Genomic DNA, 22,172 nt, shown 5'->3' on the forward strand with positions numbered 1-22,172 from the left:
GTGCAATGATGGCTGCACATGTTTCTTTAGAGATAACCATGGTTAACTGAAGAGAAACAATGATACCAAGAACCAGCCTCCTTTTAAAGTGTCCAGTGATGTCATTCTTACTTAATCATGACTGATTGATCGCCAGCCCTGTCCTCATCAACACCCACACCTGTGTTAATGGATCAATCACTAAAACGATGTTAGCTGCTCCTTTTAAGGCAGGACTGCAATGATGTTGAAATGTGTTTTGGGGGTTAAAGTTCATTTTCTGGGCAAATATTGACTTTGCAAGTACAGTAATTGCTGTTAAGCTGATCACTCTTTGACATTCAGGAGTATATGCAAATTGCCATTACAAAAAATGAAGCAGTAAACTTTGGAAAAATTACTATTTGTCTCATTCTCAATACTTTTGGCCATGACTGTATGTGGGGTGCAGTGTCGGCCAATGGCTGCATAGCAGGATGTGTGCACATTGCATTGTCAGCTAATGGCTGCAAATCAGGAAGTGCAAGTGCTTCTCACTAAATTAGAATATCATCAAAAAGTTAATTTATTTCAGTTTTTCAATATAAAAAGTGAAACTCATATTATACAGAGTCGTTACAAACAGAGTGATCTATTTCAAGTGTTTATTTCTGTTAATGTTGATGATTATGGCTTACAGCCAATGAAAACACAAAAGTCATTATCTCAGTAAATTAGAATAATTAACAAAAAACACCTGCAAAGGATTATGATGCGTTTAAAAAGGTCCCTTAGTCTATTTCAGTAGGCTGGGGGAAGACTGCTGACTAGACAGATGTCTAGAATGCAGTCATTGACATACTCAACATACAGGGTAAGCCACAACAGGTCATTGCTAAAGAAGCTGGCTGTTCACAGAGTGCTGTATCCAAGCATATTAATGGAAAGTTGAGTGGAAGGAAAAAGTGTGGTAGAAAAAGGTGCACAAGCAACTGGGATAACCGCAGCCTTGAAAGGATTGTTAAGAAAAGGCCATTCAAAAATTTGGGGGAGATTCACAAGGAGTGGACTGCTGCTGTAGTCACTGCTTCAAGAGCCACATCACACAAACGTATCCAGGACATGGGCTACAAGTGTCACATTCCTTGTGTCAAGACACTCATGACCAATAGACAACGCCAGAAGTGTCTTACCTGGGCAAAGGAGAAAAAGACCTGGACTGTTGCCAGATGAAAGTAAATTTTGCATTTCATTTGGAAATCAAGGTCCCAGAGTCTGGAGGAAGAGTGGAGAGGCCACAATCCAAGCTGCTTGAGGTCTAGTGTGAAGTTTCCACAATCAGTGATGGTTTGGGGAGCCATGTCATATGCTGGTGTAGGTCCACTGTTTTATCAAGACCAAAGTCAGCGCAGCCGTCTACCAGGAAATTTTAGAGCACTTTTGGAGATGGAAATTTAATTCTCCAGCAGGACTTGGCACCTGTCTACACTGCCAAAAGTACCAATACATGGTTTAAAAACAACAGTACCACTGTGCTTGATTGGCCAGCAAACTCGCCTGACCTTAACCCCATAGAGAATCTATGGGGTAATGTCAAGAGGAAGATGAGAGACACCAGACCCAACAATGCAGACGAGCTGAAGGCTGCTATCAAAGCCACCAGGACTTCCATAACACCTCAGCAGTGCCACAGGCTGATCGCCTCCATGCCACCCCGCATTGATGCAGTAATTGATGCAAAAGGAGCCCCGACCAAGTATTGAGAGCATTTACTGAACATACATTTCAGTAGGATAAAATTTCAGATTTTAAAAACATTTTTTCAAGCTGTTGTTATAAAGTATTCTAATTTACTAAGATAATGACTTTTGTGTTTTCATTGGCTGTAAGCCATAATCATCAACATTAACAGAAATAAACACTTGAAATAGATCACTCTGTTTGTAAGGCTATGTGCCCACGATGCAGAAATGAAGCAGAAAATTTCTGCAGCATTTCTGCATCTCCCTGGCAGAAAAAACGCATGCAGATTGTGCATGCGTTTTTCCTGCAGAATACGTTTCCGCATGCAGATTGACAAGCGCTTTCCATGCGATAGCATCACTTGGAAAGTGCTTGACAACTAGGTCACACTGTGTAAATCCATGCAAACAGCATGGATTTATACAGTGTGAACCGTAAAAATTAAAACAAATAAAGCTATACTCACCCCCGAGGCCCCGGCGTGTGCTGCAGCGGTCGTCCTGGCTTCTTCCGGGTTGCCGGCACATCGCGAGACAGAGCGGTGAAGGGCCTGCGGGGCCTGTGACGTCACCGCAGGTCCTCAAGCGATGCCGGCATTCAGAGAGAAGCCGCCGGACAGGTGAATATAACTTTATTTGTTATTTTATTCTTTTTTTACAGGTAGAATGGTACCCAGGTCTGGATGAGAGTCTCCTCTCCTCCAGAACTGGGTACCATCCGCACATAGAGACGCATAGAAGCCGCTTGTAAAAATGTACAGTTGCGGTTTCTATGCGTCTCAATGCAAGTCAATGGCGGGAGTTCCGCTGCGCTTCCGCAAAATTAAATGACATGCTGCGGATTTTTGAACGCAGCATAAATGCTGCGGAAAAATCCGCAGCATGTGCATAGAACATGCGGAATCCCCTTGGGGACCATGGGGTGCGGATTACCTAGCGTTTCACAAGCGTTTATGCTGCGGAAATTCCGCAGCATAAACGCTTAAAAAACGCTACGGAAATTCCGCAGCATAAACGCTTGAAAAACGCTACGTGGGCACTCAGCCTAATGACTCTATATAATATATGAGTTTCACTTTTTGTATTGAAGAACTGAAATAAATTAACTTTTTGATGATATTCTAATTTAGTGAGAAGCATTTGTATGTGGGGTGCAGCCAATGGCTGCAAAGCAGGATGTATGCACGGTACATTGTCAGCTGATGGCTGCAGAGCAGGAAGTATGTGTGGTGTAGTATCAGTCAATGGCTACAGAGCAGGTAGTATGTGTGGTGCAGCGCCAGCCAATAGCTGTAGGGCAATGAGTGATGTCAAAGTGTGGTGTCATTTTGGCAATTTCTGCCAGCCTCATAACGTGCAGCAGGTGTATTATTACCTGGGGTCTCCAAGAACTATAGTGAACAGAGAACATTGGAAATGTTTGTGGGAGCAGAGTGAACTAATTAAAAGGAGATGCCAAAAATGTCTAATAGATCTAGGGTCTCCATTGGGACCTGCTTCGGTCTCAAGAATGGAGCCCTGTCTTACACCGTCAGGAATGGAGAGGTGGCAGCGAATATGGGAGTTTCGAAAATTGCTTAACAAGCAATATTACATGATTCTAGGATGTCCAAATTACTAGTCAGGAGATTTATCTGGACTTTTACTTTAAATATCATTGGGCCAAGTTCTATCTTTACTTATATGGATAACATGAACAGTTTTCTATTTAATTGAACAGAAGTGTGGAAACATACTACTTTATTCTTACAATGCTTACATGACCTTGTAACCTATTCAATCTGGTTTCAAAGGATTACCCAGAGTCCTGGTGATATAATATACACAGCGCTGGAGGCGTCTACAGATGCTTATTAAATCTTAAGACGACATTAACAAGGTGTAAAGATTAAATTATTCTTTTTCTTCATCACATCGTTTATTTCACATTTTAAAGAGAAAAGAAGAAATCCACACAGGCACCACAGTCATTAGTCATTACCGTGAATCACATAGCATGGATGAGTACAATGGCCTTGTTTTGTACAGTTATAAACTTCTATGGACCCTGATGCAGGTGTCTGTGCATGACAAAGAAGGGGATAAACTACCACAAATATAAATGTAATTACTATGCAAAGGTTCAATGGGATCTATACAGGACTTCAATATCACATACAAAATTCTGAGGATCCAGCCTGGTAACATGATTTAGTTTGCTGCATTATACCATTAAATGGATCAGATTAGTTCCTACATTAATATAACAAATATTTATTGTCTGTGTTTAGATGCCATCCTTTATAATAGTCGGTAAGTTGCAGGTAATAACATCAGGTGTTCTTCAGGAATACAATATACATTGTTTAACTCAGATCACAACTATATAAAAAAACAACAATAAAGAAAACATAGTCAATGTGTATATACAGGAGTCGGATCCTTCCTCTGGATGACATTGTGTACAAGCTGTGTGTCACTAGAGCCCTCTGCAGGAATATAGGCTGCACTACAAGCAGAAATAATGTACACCCTGCAATATTGGGAAAAACATTGCAGGGGCTGCTGTCATGTGTAAAAGGGGTTAATGAAAAATGTTTCTTTTTAACTTGTTGTAAAGTGTAATATCTACAGTATAGTTATATTTTTTATTTAAGTTATCAAGGAAAATATACATATAATGACAAAAAAGGCTCTGATTTTAAGCAAGTGCCATTCAGTGCATCTCCTAGGTGCCATCACCAGGACAGGTGGTCAAACTGATTAGCTGCAGATCCTCTCTATACATTCAAATAGGGGCGGATGTGCAGTACCCGGCTGCTGCAACTGATCACATCTGGCCGCCAGCAGCATCAGAAACAGCTAATCACTGGCGGTGCCAGGTGTCTCATCACCACCAGTCTGAAACTGAGGATAAGGCCATCAATAAAAAAAAAAAGTACTGGAAAACCCCTTTAAGGCTATGTGCCCACGATCCGGATGTAGCAGCGCTTTGGACGCAGCATATTTTTGCTGCATCCAAAACGCTGCGTTCTATTGAACGCAGGTAAATCTGCATGTGTTCACTGGACCATCCGGATTTACAGCATTTAATACATTGTAGTGGTCAAATTTCTGTTGTGGAGACTAGCAACTAGCAAGAGAAAGTGAAATGCTGCAGTCCTGAAAAAAGCGCCACACGTCAGTGTCCACGCGTGAGCCGCAGCCTCAGATGCACGCATAGTGGACATGGGATGTCTAGAAATCCAATCCACTATGCTGTAACATCTAGACGCTGCAGGTTTGACTCCGCATAAATACTCAGCGTCAAACCCGCAGCGGTTCCTGACTGTGGGCACGTACCCTAAGTGTATAGCCACCCTGCAAGAATGGCTTCACCTAACTATTTAGAGCTTAATTTTATAGTGAATCTCTTATTCCAGATGACTTTTCCCCATTATTCAGCTGTAATTTGGTATATTAGAGCTATAACAGTATTTCTGACTATACTGTGACTGGTATTATGTATTGTCAATCAACAATCAAGCACTTTCTGTGGCATTGTATGGTATATATTATACTTAGACTTATACTAGACTACCTGTTCAGGGAAAAGAAAAAAAGATTGCTCACCGTACATAGGAAACATACTGTATGACTAAGGCCGCGGCCCCACTATCAGTATTTGGTCAGTATTTTTTCTCAGGAGTGGGAGCCAAAACCAGGAGTGGGTGATAAATGCAGAATTGGTGACTTGTTTCTATTATACCTTTTCTCTGATTGTTCCTCACCTGGTTTTGGCTCCCACTCCTGAGAGAAAATACTGACCGAATACTGACCAAATACTGATAGTGTGGCTATGGGCAAATACTGATAATGGGGCTGTGGCCTAAAAGTGCAGCTGGCGCTAGAAATGCGTCAGAGTGGGGTTTTTTTTCAAAGCCATCATGTGGATTTTAGTCTGATGAATATGTAATAAAGTTTGAAGCTTTTTTATTGAACGTGGATGTGCCATTCCTCCCCTGTGGCTGTGGACTTATATAATTATACTTAGGGCTCGTACACATGGCTGTATTTTAGGTCCAAGTGCGATTCGATAAAACATTACATCGCACTCGGATCAATGTTATTCTATGGGGCCGTGTGCACATGCTCGATTTTTTTCCTATGACGAGCCAGTCCACTGAAAAAATCGCTGCATGCATAAGTTTGATCCGATATTTGGATCGCACTCATTCCTGCAAGTCAATGGGAACCACTGGTCTGCATTCGGATGTCATCTGAGTGCAGTCCAAATACCACAGACTGAGAGATTTGGATCACACTCTGATCAAACTCCGCTCAGAGTTTGATCAGATTGTGATATTCATAATTGATCTGAGTCTCTCTCCTAGTTGCATAGTACAATAACTGATGTTATTTTTCAATGAGTACAGAGTTTTTAAATGGTTATGATTTCTGAAATAGGCAGGCACATGGAGAAAGATGTATTTTTCCTTATGAAGATACATTACAATGTTTGCATACACTATTGATGGATGAAAGTCAGAAATAAACATAATAAAACTATGCATGGTCTAAAAAGAATCTGTCCTGTGCTATGGCTGTATAAGCCCAAGTATAACAATAAAAATGACACCTTTTCTGTAACTGATGTGCCATTGCAGGTCACACAATATTAACATATATATATATATATATATATATATATATATATATATATATATATATATATATATGTATATAATTCTGTATAATCTATTTTACAGTAAGCCTACAAAAATACAAAAATAATAACAAATAGCAAAAGAACACAAAATCAGTATTGTCATTTCTGGGAAAACAATGACTGCAGCTGGTTATAACCCCGGAAACCAGTTCCTGAATACCCCAAGATTTATTGTTATGGGCGAGGAAAGCATTTTTCCAGTTGGTTGGATATTTTGGGCCAGATTCACGATTGTATTTTTGCCAGTTTGGCACAAATGCCTCTAAATAAGTGACTTTTTCATTTGTGACAAATTCATCGAACACCTTTTTATAGGTTGTTTTTTGGGGTTTAGTTATTTTTCAGATTTTTATGTAGCTTTTTCATATGTTTTAGACTGAATTATCAAATGCAACTTACTAAAAAAGTTGCCAAATTTGGTGCAAATGCACTCTAGTCCCCTCCTGGAGTGATTTTATGTACGCCACTCGCAAAACAACTTTGTTGAATGCAAGGAAATAGAGCATTTTTTATTTTCCACTAAATTTATGAAGCACGTGCATCGTTTTAAAAAATATGGTGCAAAAAGTGGCAACGAAAACCAGACAAAAAAAAGAAAAGTGATGCAAATTTGTAATTTAACATACGTATGGAGGAGTATTCTCACACAGTACATCATGTCTATAGGAACTGTGGTTATCTTTCTATATTTGACATACTCTACACTTGAAGCTGCTGTGCTTTTGCACACACCCTTCCAAAAAAAGAAATTGGGTCTATGTTCACGTGGAGGTTTTTGACATGAATTTTTAAATGGATCTGCTTCAAAATCAATATGAAAAACCCTCTGTGTGAACGTACCCTGATGCATTCACAATCCATATAAGTGCCCTCACCTGACTTGTGCACACTCCGGAGACAGGAGAGGGAGGCATTTAACCGGTCACATTCTTCACTGCTGGCACCAAACTTTCCCAATGTTTCACAGACCAGTTCATCATTCATTTCCATCAGCTCCTCCAAAGTCAGCTGCCCGGGGTCGATTTCCTGCAACAATAGTGGAATAGTACAATTGTATTAGCATGGACTTTGTAGAGAGTAAGAACATTTTCACTACCAGAATTACACCTCCATTGTGCCCCCACCATTGAAAATATATAAAAGGCAAACTAAAATTACTATTAAGGTCTCAAGTAAAAATAATAATTGAAAGGTAAACATTTGGCATTAATCTTCTAGTCGGAATATTAACATTGAAATGTAGTAAATATTGGTTTAGTATATAATGTCCCCTAATCAATTTGCCAGTGCTGCTCCTTATCTACAAAACAAAGTAAGAACATAACCAAGAGTTGTAATAGGGCCATGCATGGGATCATATGAAAATAGGATGGTATACACAGATTTTCATTTCTGCATAGTCTGCATAAATTGCTTTTTGATGGCTAATTTTAAAGGTTTTCCTCTAGGACTCTGTTCCCTCAGTGAGCTTTTTGATGCTGCAGAATTTCTGCACTTATTATTTCAATTACAGTAGGCAACTTGCGGTTTTTCATTGCATTTTGTGTGCGTTTATTTAACATGCGTTTTTAACACTGCATTTTTTGTCTCTTTTTGGTGTATCATGCTTTAAATAAAGCTGCTTTGTTTTTGATACTTTCTGATATTTGGCTTTGACAAAACTTTATTGACATACTTCGGTGCGGATCACATGCATTTTTGATGTGCTTCCACTGCGGAAACACACTAAATACGCATGTGCGTTTATCTGCGGATTTTCCACATCTAATGCAAATCTAAGGGGAAAATCCGCACAGAAAACTCAGTATACCCACAAGAGAAATTGACGTGATGCAGATTTGATACATTGCAGGTCAGTTTACGCCGAGTAAAATAAAAGAACAGTGGGCAGGATATTTCTATAAATCACATCTACTGTGAGGGAATTGTTAAGATGCTACGTTTTTTGTCGCAGCAAAAATATACAGCATCAAAAACGCACCAAAAACTGATTGTGGGAACGTAGCCACCAGGGCTGTGGAGTCGGTAGCCAAACCTCCGACTTCAACTCCGACTCCTCAATTTCTACGACTCCGACTCCCTTGTACATGGCTCATGTTTAAGTGGTAAATTTACTGTAGCATAGATTCATCTCAGTCTAGACCCTTAGATCAGGAATAGGACAGACATTTATAGGACATTTCATAACTTTCCCAAATTCTTCTAAAAAAATATTCCCCACAAACTGCATTGAACTACTGTACCCAATTTGTTAAATATTTTAGGAGTTGGAGTCGGTCCATTTTATACCGACTCTGATTCCACAGCCCTAATAGCCACGGACTCCTTTCAGATAAAAGCCATGCTGGCTTATGCTGATTAGTTGACATTGTCTCTCAGTTTATACGTTTGTTGGGGGGAATTGTGGTATTATCCTTGTGAGTTACACTTACATAGTGCTGGGCAGCCCGCCTGATCTAATAAGTTGGCAGTAACAAATAGGCTGTAAAATTGCATGGTGCACTACACGTATCTGTGCCTTATACAGGATTTGTGCATCTATAATACCAGGCAACCACCTCCTCTTGGGTGACAGGTGTGTTATAGCAGAAGATGAGGCCCCTCAAATTCAAAGACCCCATCTATGCTATATAAGTCTGAAAGTTACTTTAGGTCAAAATAACACCAGCCGTGAATGTTCCTTCTTGAATCAATAATGCGTCCTTGCTAGTCATCAGAATGTATCTGATTAAATGTGTCCGAATAAATGTTTCAACACAAGCATAGACATCACAAGAATAGAAACTAGTCTTTGTGTGCTAAAATTGTATAATCAAACCATATATGGTAAATCCGTTTCCTGCCTTCAGAGTGGATATAAACCCATGCTTTGTAATAAAGTTTAGAGCTTGTTTGACACACATCCTGTCCTGTGTCTCAGTCTCTCCGAGCTCGTAATCCAAAAGATAGAAGACTCAGAATGCAGTGACCACAGCTGGCGCCCGAACAGGGACCTTGAGTTAATCTACCCAGGGGTGCTCGACCGGTCCGAGACGTGGGACGAGTGAGGCTCTCTGTTGGTGATATATACAGCGCTGAGGTAAGAATAACTGTTATATTCTACCTAATTATATCACTGCATAGAAGAGACTTCCTCACCCCCGAGCGGTCGGCTCCCCAGGTAATTCACAGATTGTTGTCTGGCTCAGGTCCCATTGAACCAGTAGAATTCCCTCAGATAAATTGACAGTCCTGCCTTCTATCCTTTGGAAAAACTTAAGATTGAAAGTATGGATCCGATGATTGTGTTGTGGGTGTGTCTCGGGATTGGTGTTTTTGGTCTGTTTTTCTGGTTGGCGTATAAGTCCTGGAAGGCAAGTAGTGGAATGGTTCAGAAACCTTTGTGGCCCATTGTCTAAGTGACCATTGTCTAAGTCAGGGTTCCCCAACTCCAGTCCTCAAGGCCCACCAACAGGTCATGTTTTCAGGATTTCCTTAGTATTACACAGGTGATAATTGCATCACCTGCACAGGCAATAATTCCATCACCTGTGCAATACTAAGGAAATCCTGAAAACATGACCTGTTGGTGGGCCTTGAGGACTGGAGTTGGGGAACCCTGGTCTAAGTGACTGAGGAGTCTACTCTAAGTGAGAACCAAAAAAAATGGGGAACCAAAATGCCAAGGAAGGCATTATAGCCAAAGACTTAGTAGTACGCAGAGAAGGGAAACAGGCACTGATTGGAATTGACAAAATATTGTGTAAAGGGGGAATGAATGAGAATGGAGAGATGAATGGAGAGAAATGGAAATCCTTCTTTAACTCCTATCATGGATGGCTGAAAGATAAGGGTCTGTTGAAGACAGTGGATGTATGGATGAATGCATGTGCTCATTTTAAAGGAAAAATTGAAGAATTAGGAGACGGATGTTACAGACTGACAAAAACCGGAATGACAGATTTTTCTCTCTGTCCGCTCCCGACGTCACGCAGCTCACCCCCACCCCAGAACCAGAATTCTCAGGAACCCAATTGTTGGGTTTGCCCCAGGTGTGGACAGCAGAACCCCTTGACAGTAGACATCTGTGTGGCATGTGGAGGACCGAGACCCCACCCAGCTAGTCTATTCCCAATGAGGACGGTAGTTGTGCCAGGAGCACCGGGAGCAGCAGCAGCAGCAGCGGGGGGGGGACGCAGTTGTTCCAGGTCAGGAAGCTCGCTCAATGTTAATGTATAGACCATGGAGTCCTTCAGAGCAGTTGGCGTTGATCTCCCAGCTGCCAGACCCATCCCAGTCTCCTATGGGTTTCGCTAGAATGATCACCACCATACAGGATACGTACCATGCCACTAGAATAGATCTGCAAGGGGTAATTAAGGGGAAATTGGCAGATGAAGCTCGGTATGACAGACTGACGGACGAAACTTATAAACAATATGACAGTAGAACGGGCCCTGATGTAGCGGAGGCTAATGATGCAGCAGCCGGGGTTCTGTACGTAAAAGCGTTGGTAAAAGCATGCAAAGACAGGCAAGCAGAAAAGCAAGTTACACTAGAAGATAGAGTGCAGGGGAAGGAGGAAGATCCTAAGGATTATTTCTATGCATTAAAGAAAACCTGGTCAGAAATGGGGTTCAACCCCGGAAATAAGACTAGTGAGAGGGTATTAGCAAGTGCTTTCATGAATGGACTAAAGAAGGAGATTGCAGAGAAGGTAAAAGCAAGTAGACCGGACAGGAGATCAGTGAAGGCAGAAGATTTAGCTAGAATAGCTCAGGGGGCACAGCATGACATAGCGCAGGCAAAAAGAGCTGCCAAAATACACATAGTAGAGACGACCCCCAGAAACAACAGAGGCAGAGGACGGACTGAAGGAGGAGGACAGAAACTGTGTTACGGATGTAAAAAGCCAGGACATTTTAGAAAGGACTGTAGGACCAACCCGTATCCAAATGCTCAGAGTACTGGTCCTCCAGCCAAACAAACAACGCCCCCATAAGATAAGGGTAGCTTGCACATGAACCCCCTCATCTCCTTACCCCCAACTCCCAGCTGTATAGTGCAGGTGAACCTACCAGGGGGACATGAAATCGATTTCCAAGTAGATATGGGGGCCGACAATTCAGTAATTACACAAGGTGATTGGCCATACACTGACATTGATTTTTCACATCATGACATTGCCACCCCCTTCAATTCCCCGTCTATAGTGCTCCCTGTCACTAAGAGAATTCCCCTGCAAATTCAAGGAGCTACTGTATATAGCCAGCTCATGGTATCGCCCCGAGGCCAATGTAATCTTTTGGGAAATGATGTGTTGTCCCAATTACAAGCACATATTGAATATCATCCCGATGGCACTGTCACCATGACCCCAGGTTTAAAACCAAGTACCCTTTGCAAAATTATGTCACTAGATATTGCCAGCATAGAAGAGAAAAATGAGTTTCCCCCGATATTGGAGCATGCTGTACCACATGATTTTTGGGCCTCAGACAAAACAGATGTTGGTAGGTTAAGAGTTCAACCAGTAATGGTAAAAATTAAAACCAGGAGCAATCTTGCCTCAACAGAAGCAGTATCCCCTTAGCTCGGCTCAGGAGAATGCCATAGCCCAGCAAGTCCAAAAATTACTACAGAGGGGAGTCCTAGTCAAAACCCAGTCCCCTTGCAACACTCCCCTGTTCCCAGTAAAGAAAAAGAGCGTGCCAGGACAACCAGCTGCATATAGAATGGTCCATGACCTCTGGTTGGTTAACAAAGCCACAGAATTTCTAACACCAGTTGTGCCCAACACGCATACTCTTCTGTCACAGATACCTTCTAACTCTCTTTGTTTTTCAGTGGTCGATTTGGCAAATGCATTTTTCAGTGTACCATTACATCCTGACAGCCAGTACTTGTTTGCTTTCACATTCCAGGGTAGTCAATATACATGGGCAGTGTTGCCACAGGGTGCCAAGAATTCACCCACAATGTACACTGCAAGTCTGCAGGAAATACTGGAGGGATGGTCTGAAACACATATCGTTGTTTTGCAATATGTCGATGACCTGCTCATTTGTGCCCCTTCTAGGAAACAATGTCATAATGCAACTATATCGCTTATGTTGTTTCTCTATCACGCTGGCTGCAAGGCATCGAAAGATAAGCTTCTATTTTGTAAATCTTCAGTCACCTTTTTGGGACATTGCATTACACCAGGAGCTCGTCATTTAACAAATGCACGCAAACAAGCAGTACAGGCATTCACCGTCCCCATTAATGTTGCAGCCCTCAGAACTTTTCTTGGACTTGTCTCCTATTGCAGACAGTGGATGGATTCAAGCCGTCTCTATTTTGATGCAGCCCCTCTATGACTGTCTTACTCCAACACCTTTTGTACTAACACCAGAGGCAATAGACTGTTTTTATTCTCTCAAAAACCGTATTTTGGCTGCTCCAGCTTTGGGTACCCCTAATTATGAGCTCCCATTTACTCTGTATCTTCATGAACAAGCCGGACATGCAGCAGGAGTTTTAACTCAAACACACGGTGATAATCAGAGACCTGTTGCCTATTTTAGTGGCAGATTAGGCGCGGTAGCCAGAGGTGCACCATCCTGTGTACGTGCTCTGCATGCTGTTGGACTATTACTCCATAAATCCGCAGACATTGTTCTTGACCACCCGCTCACCGTGCTAACACCTCATGATGTCTACACTATATTGAACCAAGTGCAACCCGCTCACCTCTCAGCAGTACGTCATCTTAGGTTACAATGTGCACTGTTAATGCCTCCCAATGTTTCTTTACAGAGGTGTACTACCCTGAATCCAGCAACTTTGTTACCTCTCTTGGATCTAATGGAGGGGTCAGGTACTGTGCTTTATAAGGAAGATCCAAGAGAGGAAGTTCCTCATGACTGTGTACAAATAATGGCACAAGAAACGGCAGGTTTACCTACTGTATTTGAACATGAATTACAAAATGCAGATTTTGAATTTTTTGTAGATGGATCCCGTCATCAGGACGATTCAGGTACTTTCCATACTGGATATGCAGTTGTCTCCCTCAATGCAGTAATCAAGGCAGAACCAATTCTCCCGCACCAGTCGGCTCAAGAAGCTGAACTTAGGGCCCTAACCGAGGCCTGTAAACTAGCGGAAGGTAGTATTATTAACATTTACACGGATTCTAGGTACGCATTCGGTATATCGCATGATTTTGGTCCCATATGGAAGTCAAGAGGTTTCCTGACGGCAGCAGGACACCCCATTAAGAATGCTGATGCGGTCCAGCAGTTAATTGATGCACTACAACTACCCAAAAAGGTAGCTGTCATAAAGGTAAGAGCACATACCAGACGCACCGACCAGGTAAGCAGAGGTAACGCGATGGCAGATGCAGCGGCAAAAACAGCAGCCTGTAAGCCGCAACAAGGGTCAACAGTACGTCAGTTGAGTGCCCCTAAAAACCCCTTTGTGTCGGAGGACATCTTATCCCAAATGCAGGCTCAGGCTCAAAAGGAGGAGGTTGATAAGTGGTTAAAGGAAGGTGCATGCCTGAATGAAGCAAATGGGGTATGGGGGAAATGGACACGACGATGCCTTCCAAGGGCACTGTACCCAGCAGCTGCCCAGATGCTACATGGGCCGACACACCAATCTAAAACGGCTGTGATGAGTGTGATGCAGAAACATTAGGTGGCACCAGGATTCTACACCTGTATAGAAAATCTGCTACAAGGGTGCATGATATGTGCTACACATAATCAGGGTAGAGTAGTTAAAACACCACCCAAACACACACCCCGGCCCCTCTATCCATTCCAGAGACTGCAAATTGATTATATTCAGCTGCCAAAGTCAGGATCATGGGAATATGTGTTGGTCTGTATTGATTTGTTCTCAGGATGGCCAGAGGCTTTCCCGATTGCCAAAGCCACGGCTGCGGCAACCGCAAAGAAACTGCTTGCGGAGGTGGTCTGCAGGTATGGGGTACCAGAGGTAATTGAGAGTGACAGAGGTACCCACTTCACAGGTGAAATAATGAATGAAGTCATGTCAGCTCTTGGAATTCAACAAGCATTCCACACCCCATATCACCCGCAAAGTAGTGGTAAAGTGGAAAGACTGAATGGGACATTGAAATTAAAAATTCAGAAAGCCATGGCTGAGACAGGAAAACCATGGCCGGACTGTTTACCGCTTGCTCTGTTTTCAGTAAGATATACGCCTAATAGAAAGACTGGACTCTCTCCATATGAGATATTGTTTGGCAACGTACTCAGCCTAGGGTGTTTCTATCCGCAAGCATTAGAAATGAATAACCATGTGCTAAGTTCCTACGTGAGGGCTTTACACAAAAAGATTAAGCAAGTACATGATAATGTCTTCAGTTCTCTTCCAGATCCAGATCAAGACTCTAGCAGCCATACGCTGCAACCTGGAGACTGGGTGGTTATAAAAAGACACGTGAGGAAAAGCCTAGATCCACGGTTTGACAGACCCTTTCAAGTTCTGCTGACCACAAGCACAGCCGTTAAGCTAGAGGGAAAAGAGACCTGGATCCACGCGTCCCATTGCAAAAAGATACTAGGAGAACCAGCGGACAAAGAATGAAGACATTGTTTATACTTACCTGCATCCTTGCGACCACAGGTTGATGGACTAGGTTGAGCACCACAAATGGAGACGACAATAGATTCATTAAACACCATCTTGCTCTAATCGATGGACTAAAGGAGCAAAACCAGACCATTGCTAATTGTTGGATATGTACACATGCCCCTGTGACATCCACTAGCTTACCCTTTCTCGCTGTCCCAGTCTCATGGGAAGAGATAAACTTTTGGGTGAACTGTTCAGATAATAGGGCTCGCATGCTGCCATTACATAGACAATTCTAGTGTATTGACGCTGAAACATAAGTTAGAGGACGTTGTAAAACTAAGGAAGCTTTATGATGAGGCCAACCTCAAGAATCAGGATTCCTGGTGGGCAAACACCTTTTCCTTTCTAAATCCTGCTAATTGGTTTAAAGGTATCAGGGGGGTGGTTGGCTGGTATAGTGCAAGCTATTTTACAGGTTTTGCTAATGTGTCTTGCGGTTTATTTGGTTTTTAAGCTTTTTCTAAAGTGTATTCAGCGGTGTACTAAAAGAAAATATAGAGAAACATATTGATAAATGAAGGAGCAAAAGGATGGAATGTTATAGCAGAAGATGAGGCCCCTCAAATTCAAAGACCCCATCTATGCTATATAAGTCTGAAAGTTACTTTAGGTCAAAATAACACCAGCCGTGAATGTTCCTTCTTGAATCAATAATGCGTCCTTGCTAGTCATCAGAATGTATCTGATTAAATGTGTCCGAATAAAAGTTTCAACACAAGCATAGACATCACAAGAATAGAAACAAGTCTTTGTGTGCTAAAATTGTATAATCAAACCATATATGGTAAATCCGTTTCCTGCCTTCAGAGTGGATGCTTTGTAATAAAGTTTAGAGCTTGTTTGACACACATCCTGTCCTGTGTCTCAGTCTCTCCGAGCTCGTAATCCAAAGGATAGAAGACTCAGAATGCAGTGACCACAGGTGTGTGAGAGGTTGTTCATCAGTATTTTGCCCCAGTGTTACCTCCACCATATATCACTAGGGCCCGCCTGCATCCTGCCATATATTGGTTTTGTAACCAGGTATTGATAAGAGGGTCTGTTTATTCTGTGTCTTTTGGATTTAGTAATGCCCTCTCCTGTTCACACATCCAGTAGTTATTTCTGTTTTGGGATCATAAAACTGAAAATAAATCAAATCAATACAAGACCCCTTCATTTAAATTGGAACGGAAGTGTTATATATTGTTTTCTGTTGCCTTCTCGCCTGCTGCTATCTGTTTTTAGCTGGATCGAAAAAAGTCTTTTCAGAAAATATATAGATTTTTTTATTTTTTTAACATTTAAGTCTATAAGAAATGTATCACAATGTGTAGTTATGTGATCCGTTAATGGATCCATTTTATTTTATTTTTTTTAGCACTAATATACCAAAAACATTAGAGCTGTTCAGAGACACCTACAGTAAAATGAATCTCTAACAAACGGCGACCAATGTGTTCACTTTAAAATAGAGCTATGTTTTTTTTCCTTTTAGACAAATCTATTAAAATATGGAAACTTTAAAACACCACTGCAATAATTTTATTTAAACACTGGAGTGGTGCAACTAATATAATGTCCCGGACCCTAGTATTATTCTTACCAGCCGACGTCTTCAGCTCTTCTCGGCACCGCTCCGGTCCTGCACCGCCATCCTGTGCCCACAACTTCTGACTGACGAAAGTCAGAGGTACACACATGAATAGAGCTCCATGGGAGCCTCATTCTGACCTCGTACTCGTTCTCATAGACTTACAGTGAGTTGTGACTTCCGGATCACCCAGCAATCACTGGAGCGATTGGGCAGGTCACAATCTGCAAAAGTCGACAGGAGCGACGCCGATAAAAGATGAAGATGGCAGCTGGTAAGTATAATACTAGGTGCAGGGAACTTAAAATAGTGGCACCACTCCAACGCTGCTATAAAAAAAAATGGTAGAGTGGTGCTTTCATTTTCATTTTACACCCGTTTTTGCTTCATTTGTAAAAGATCTGTGTTTTTTTATTTAATACCGGATGCTTTACAAATAAATGACAACTGGACATTTGAACAGAGCATAAAGGATCCAATTCAGGTCATAACATAGGAAAGTGTATTCAGCCTTGTGTTATTTGTTTCATTTTTGATGCATAAAACAGATATCAAACTATACAGATAAAAAAATTGTCTTCTGTTTTTAGTAGAAAAACGACAATATGTGATTTGCTAATCTGCTAATTTGATTTCCCTTAAGGGTATATGATAGTATATGATTATATATATATATATATATATATATATATATATATATATATATATATATATACAGTGCATTGTGAAAGTATTTGGCCCCCTTGAACTTTTCTACCTTTTGCCACATTTCTGGCTTCAAACATAAAGATACAAAATTCAAATTTTTTGGGGAAGAATCAACAACAAGTGGGACACAATCGTGAAGTGGAACGAAATTTCTTGGATATTTTAAACTTTTTTAACAAATTAAAAACTGAAAAGTGGGGCGTGCAATATTATTCGGCCCCCTTGAGTTAATACTTTGTAGCGCCACCCTTTGCTGCGATTACAGCAGCAAGTCGCTTGGGGTATGTCTCTATCAGTTTTGCACATCGAGAGGCTGAAATTCTTGCCCATTCTTCCTTGCAAAACAGCTCGAGCTCATTGAGGTTGGATGAGGGCATTTGTGAACAGCAGTTTTCAGCTCTTTCCACAGATTGGATTCAGGTCTGGACTTTGCCTTGGCCATTCTAACACCTGGATACGTTTATTTTTTAACCATTCCATTGTAGATTTTGCTTTATGTTTGGGATCATTGTCTTGTTGGAAGATAAATCTCCGTCCCAGTCTCAGGTCTTTTGCAGACTCCAACAGGTTTTCTTCCAGAATGGTACTGTATTTGGCTCGGTCCATCTTCCCATCAATTTTACCCATCTTCCCTGTCCCTGTTGAAGAAAAGCAGGCCCAAACCATGATGCTGCCACCACCACGTTTGACAGTGGGGATGGTGTTTTGAGGGTGATGAGCTGTGTTGCTTTTACGCCAAACATATAGTTTTGCATTGTGGCCAAAAAGTTCGATTTTGGTTTCATCTGACCAGAGCACCTTATTCCACATGTTTGGTGTGTCTCCCAGGTGGCTTGTGGCAAACTTCAAACGAGACTTTTTATGGATATCTTTGAGAAATGGCTTTTCTCTTGCCACTCTTCCATAAAGGCCAGATTTGTGCAGTGTACGACTGATTGTTGTCCTATGGACAGACTCTCCCACCTCAGCTGTAGATCTCTGCAGTTCATCCAGAGTGATCATGGGCCTTTTGGCTGCATCTCTGATCAGTCTTCTCCTTGTTCGAGATTAAAGTTTAGAGGGACGGCCGGGTCTTGGTAGATTTGCAGTGTTCTGATATTCCTTCCATTTCAATATGATCGCTTGCACAGTGCTCCTTGAGATGTTTAAAACTTGGGAAATCTTTTTGTATCCAAATCCGGCTTTAAACTTCGCCACAACAGTATCTCGGACCTGCCTGGTGTGTTCCTTGGTCTTCATGATGCTCTCAGCACTTGAAACAGAACCCTGAGACTATCACAGAGCAGGTGCATTTATACGGAGACTTGATTACACACAGGTGGATTCTATTTATCATTACCAGTCATTTAGGACAACATTGGATCATTCAGAGATCCTCACTGAACTTCTGGAGTGAGTTTGCTGCACTGAAAGTAAAGGGGCCGAAAAATATTGCATGCCCCACTTTTCAGTTTTTAATTTGCTAAAAAAGTTTAAAATATCCAAGAAATTTCGTTCCACTTCACGATTGTGTCCCACTTGTAGTTGATTCTTCCCCAAAAAATTTGAATTTTACATCTTTATGTTAGAAGCCAGAAATGTGGCAAAAGGTAGAAAAGTTCAAGGGGGCCAAATACTTTCACAATGCACTGTATATATATATACAGGGTGGTCCAAAAGTAGGTGGACAGAAAGTGTAATAAGGTTCAAAAACACATGAAGGACTCCCAGACTATGAGAAATAAGATTCTCTGGTCTGATGAGACGAATATAGAACTTTTTGGTGATAATTCTAAGCGGTATGCGTGTAGAAAACCAGGCAAAGCTCATCACAGTGAAACATGGTGGTGGCAGCATCATGCTATGGGGGTGTTTTTCATCTGCAGGGACAGGACGACTGGTTGAATTGAAGGAAACATGAATGCGGCCAAGTACAGAGATATCCTGGATGAAAACCTCTTCCAGAGTGCTCTGGACCTCAGACTTGGCTGAAGGTTCACCTTCCAACAAGACAATGACCCTAGGCACACAGCTCAACTAACAAAGGAGTGGCTTCAGAACAACTCTGTGACCATTCTTGACTGGCCCAGCCAGAGCCCTGACCTAAACCCAATTGAGCATCTCAGGAGAGACCTGAAAATGGCTGTCCACCAACGTTTACGATTCATCCTGACGGAACTCGAGAGGATCTGCAAGGAAGAATGGCAGAGGATCCCCAAATCCAGGTGCGAAAAACTTGTTGCATCATTCCCAGAAGACTCAGTGCTGTACTAGCTCAAAAGGGTGCTTCTACTCAAAACTGAGCAAAGGGTCTGAATACTTATGACCATGTGATATTTCAGTTTTCCTTTTTTAATAAATTTTCAAAAATGTCTACATTTGTTTTTTTCAGTCAAGATGGGGTGCAGAGTGTACTTTAATGAGAAAAAAAATTAACTTTTTAGAATTTACCAAATGGCTGCAATGAAACAAAGAGTGAAACAAATTTAAAGGGGTCTGAATACTTTCCGTACCCACTGTATGTGTATATATATATCTACAGTGCTGGCCAAAAGTATTGGCACCCCTGCAATTCTGTCAGATAATACTCAGTTTCTTCCTGAAAATGATTGCAATCACAAATTCTTTGGTATTATTATCTTCATTTAATTTGTCTTCAATGAAAAAGCACAAAAAGAATTGTCCTAAAGCCAAATTGGATATAATTCCACACCAAACCTAAAAAAGGGGGTGGACAAAAGTAATGGCACTGTTTGAAAAATCATGTGATGCTTCTCTAATTCGTGTAATTAACAGCACCTTTAACTTACCTGTGGTACTTAACAGGTGTTGGCAATAACTAAATCACACTTGCAGCCAGTTAACATGGATTAAAGTTGACTCAACCTCTGTCCTGTGTCCTTGTGTGTACCACATTGAGCATGGAGAAAAGAAAGAAAACCAAAGAACTGTCTGAGGACTTGAGAAACCATATTGTGAGGAAGCATGAGCAATCTCAAGGCTACAAGTCCATCTCCAAAGACCTGAATGTTCCTGTGTCTTCCGTGCGCAGTGTCATCAAGAAGTTTAAAGCCAATGGCACTGTGGCTAACCTCCCTAGATGTGGATGGAAAAGAAAAATTGACGAGAGATTTCAACGCAAGATTGTGCGGATGGTGGATAAAGAACCTCGACTAACATCCAAACAAGTTCAAGCTGCCCTGCAGTCCGAGGGTACAACAGTGTCAACCCGTACTATCCGTCGGTGTCTGAGTGAAAAGGGACTGTATGGTAGGATACCCAGGAAGACCCCACTTCTTACCCCGAGACATAAAAAAGCCAGGCTGGAGTTTGCCAAAACTTACCTGAGAAAGCCTAAAACGTTTTGGAAGAATGTTCTCTGGTCAGATGAGACAAAGGTAGAGCTTTTTGGGAAAAAGCATCAACATAGAGTGTACAGGAAAAAAAAAGAGGCATTCAAAGAAAAGAACACGGTCCCTACAGTCAAACATGGCGGAGGTTCCCTGATGTTTTGGGGTTGCTTTGCTGCCTCTGGCACTGGACTGCTTGACCGTGTGCATGGCATTATGAAGTCTGAAGACTACCAACAAATTTTGCAGCATAATGTAGGGCCCAGTGTGAGAAAGCTGGGTCTCCCTCAGAGGTCATGGGTCTTCCAGCAGGACAATGACCCAAAACACACTTCCAAAAGCACTATAAAATGGTTTGAGAGAAAGCACTGGAGACTTCTAAGGTGGCCAGCAATGAGTCCAGACCTGAATCCCATAGAACACCTGTGGAGAGATCTCAAAATGGCAGTTTGGAGAAGGCACCCTTCAAATATCAGGGACCTGGAGCAGTTTGCCAAAGCAGAATGGTCTACAATTCCAGCAGAGCATTGTAAGAAACTCATCGATGGTTACCGGAAACGGTTGTTCGCAGTTATTTTGGCTAAAGGTTGTGCAACCAAGTATTAGGCTGAGGGTGCCAATACTTTTGTCTGGCCCATTTTTGGAGTTTTGTGTGAAATGATCAATGATTTGATTTTTGCTTCATTCTCTTTTGTGTAAATGAAGATAATAAGACCAAAGAATTTGTGATTGCAATCATTTTCAGGAAAAAAATGAGTATTATCTGACAGAATTGCAGGGGTGCCAATACTTTTGGCCACCACTGTATATATATCTATATATAGATATATATCTATATCTCTATCTATACATACATATATACACATACATACAGTACACAGTTAGGTCCATATATATTTGGACAGAGACAACATTTTTCTAATTTTGGTTCTAGACATTACCACAATGAATTTTAAACAAAACAATTCAGATGCAGTTGAAGTTCAGACTTTCAGCTTTCATTTGAGGGTATCCACATCAAAATTGGATGAAGGGTTTAGGAGTTTCAGCTCCTAAACATGTGCCACCCTGTTTTTAAAGGGACCAAAAGTAATTGGACAGATTAAATAATTGTAAATAAAATGTTCATTTCTAGTACTTGGTTGAAAACCCTTTGTTGGTAATGACTGCCTGAAGTCTTGAACTCATGGACATCACCAGACGCTGTGTTTCCTCCTTTTTGATGCTCTGCCAGGCCTTCACTGCGGTGGTTTTCAGTTGCTGTTTGTTTGTGGGCCTTTCTGTCTGAAGTTTAGTCTTTAACAAGTGAAATGCATGCTCAATTGGGTTGAGATCAGGTGACTGACTTGGCCATTCAAGAATATTCCACTTCTTTGCTTTAATAAACTCCTGGGTTGCTTTGGCTTTATGTTTTGGGTCATTGTCCATCGGTAGTATGAAACGACGACCAATCAGTTTGGCAGCATTTGGCTGGATCTGAGCACAGTATGGCTCTGAATACATCAGAATTCATTCGGCTGCTTCTGTCCTGTGTCACA

General features: G+C 41.5%; 1 protein-coding gene across 2 annotated transcripts in view; it reads right to left on the reverse strand.

The window, feature by feature from the left end:
* Window positions 1-22,172, reverse strand: part of KSR2 (kinase suppressor of ras 2) — a 757,356-nt gene that overhangs the window by 567,392 nt on the left and 167,792 nt on the right. For both annotated transcript variants that reach the window (XM_073676379.1, XM_073676380.1), the window contains exon 3: window positions 7,263-7,413. In XM_073676379.1, the coding sequence (XP_073532480.1) occupies window positions 7,263-7,413 (151 nt within the window). The remainder of the gene's footprint in view (window positions 1-7,262; window positions 7,414-22,172) is intronic.

This window comes from Phyllobates terribilis, unplaced genomic scaffold (assembly GCF_046119375.1).
Source record: "Phyllobates terribilis strain yellow unplaced genomic scaffold, ASM4611937v1 Scaffold_1__5_contigs__length_1240528914, whole genome shotgun sequence".
Taxonomy (NCBI): Eukaryota; Metazoa; Chordata; class Amphibia; order Anura; family Dendrobatidae; genus Phyllobates; species Phyllobates terribilis.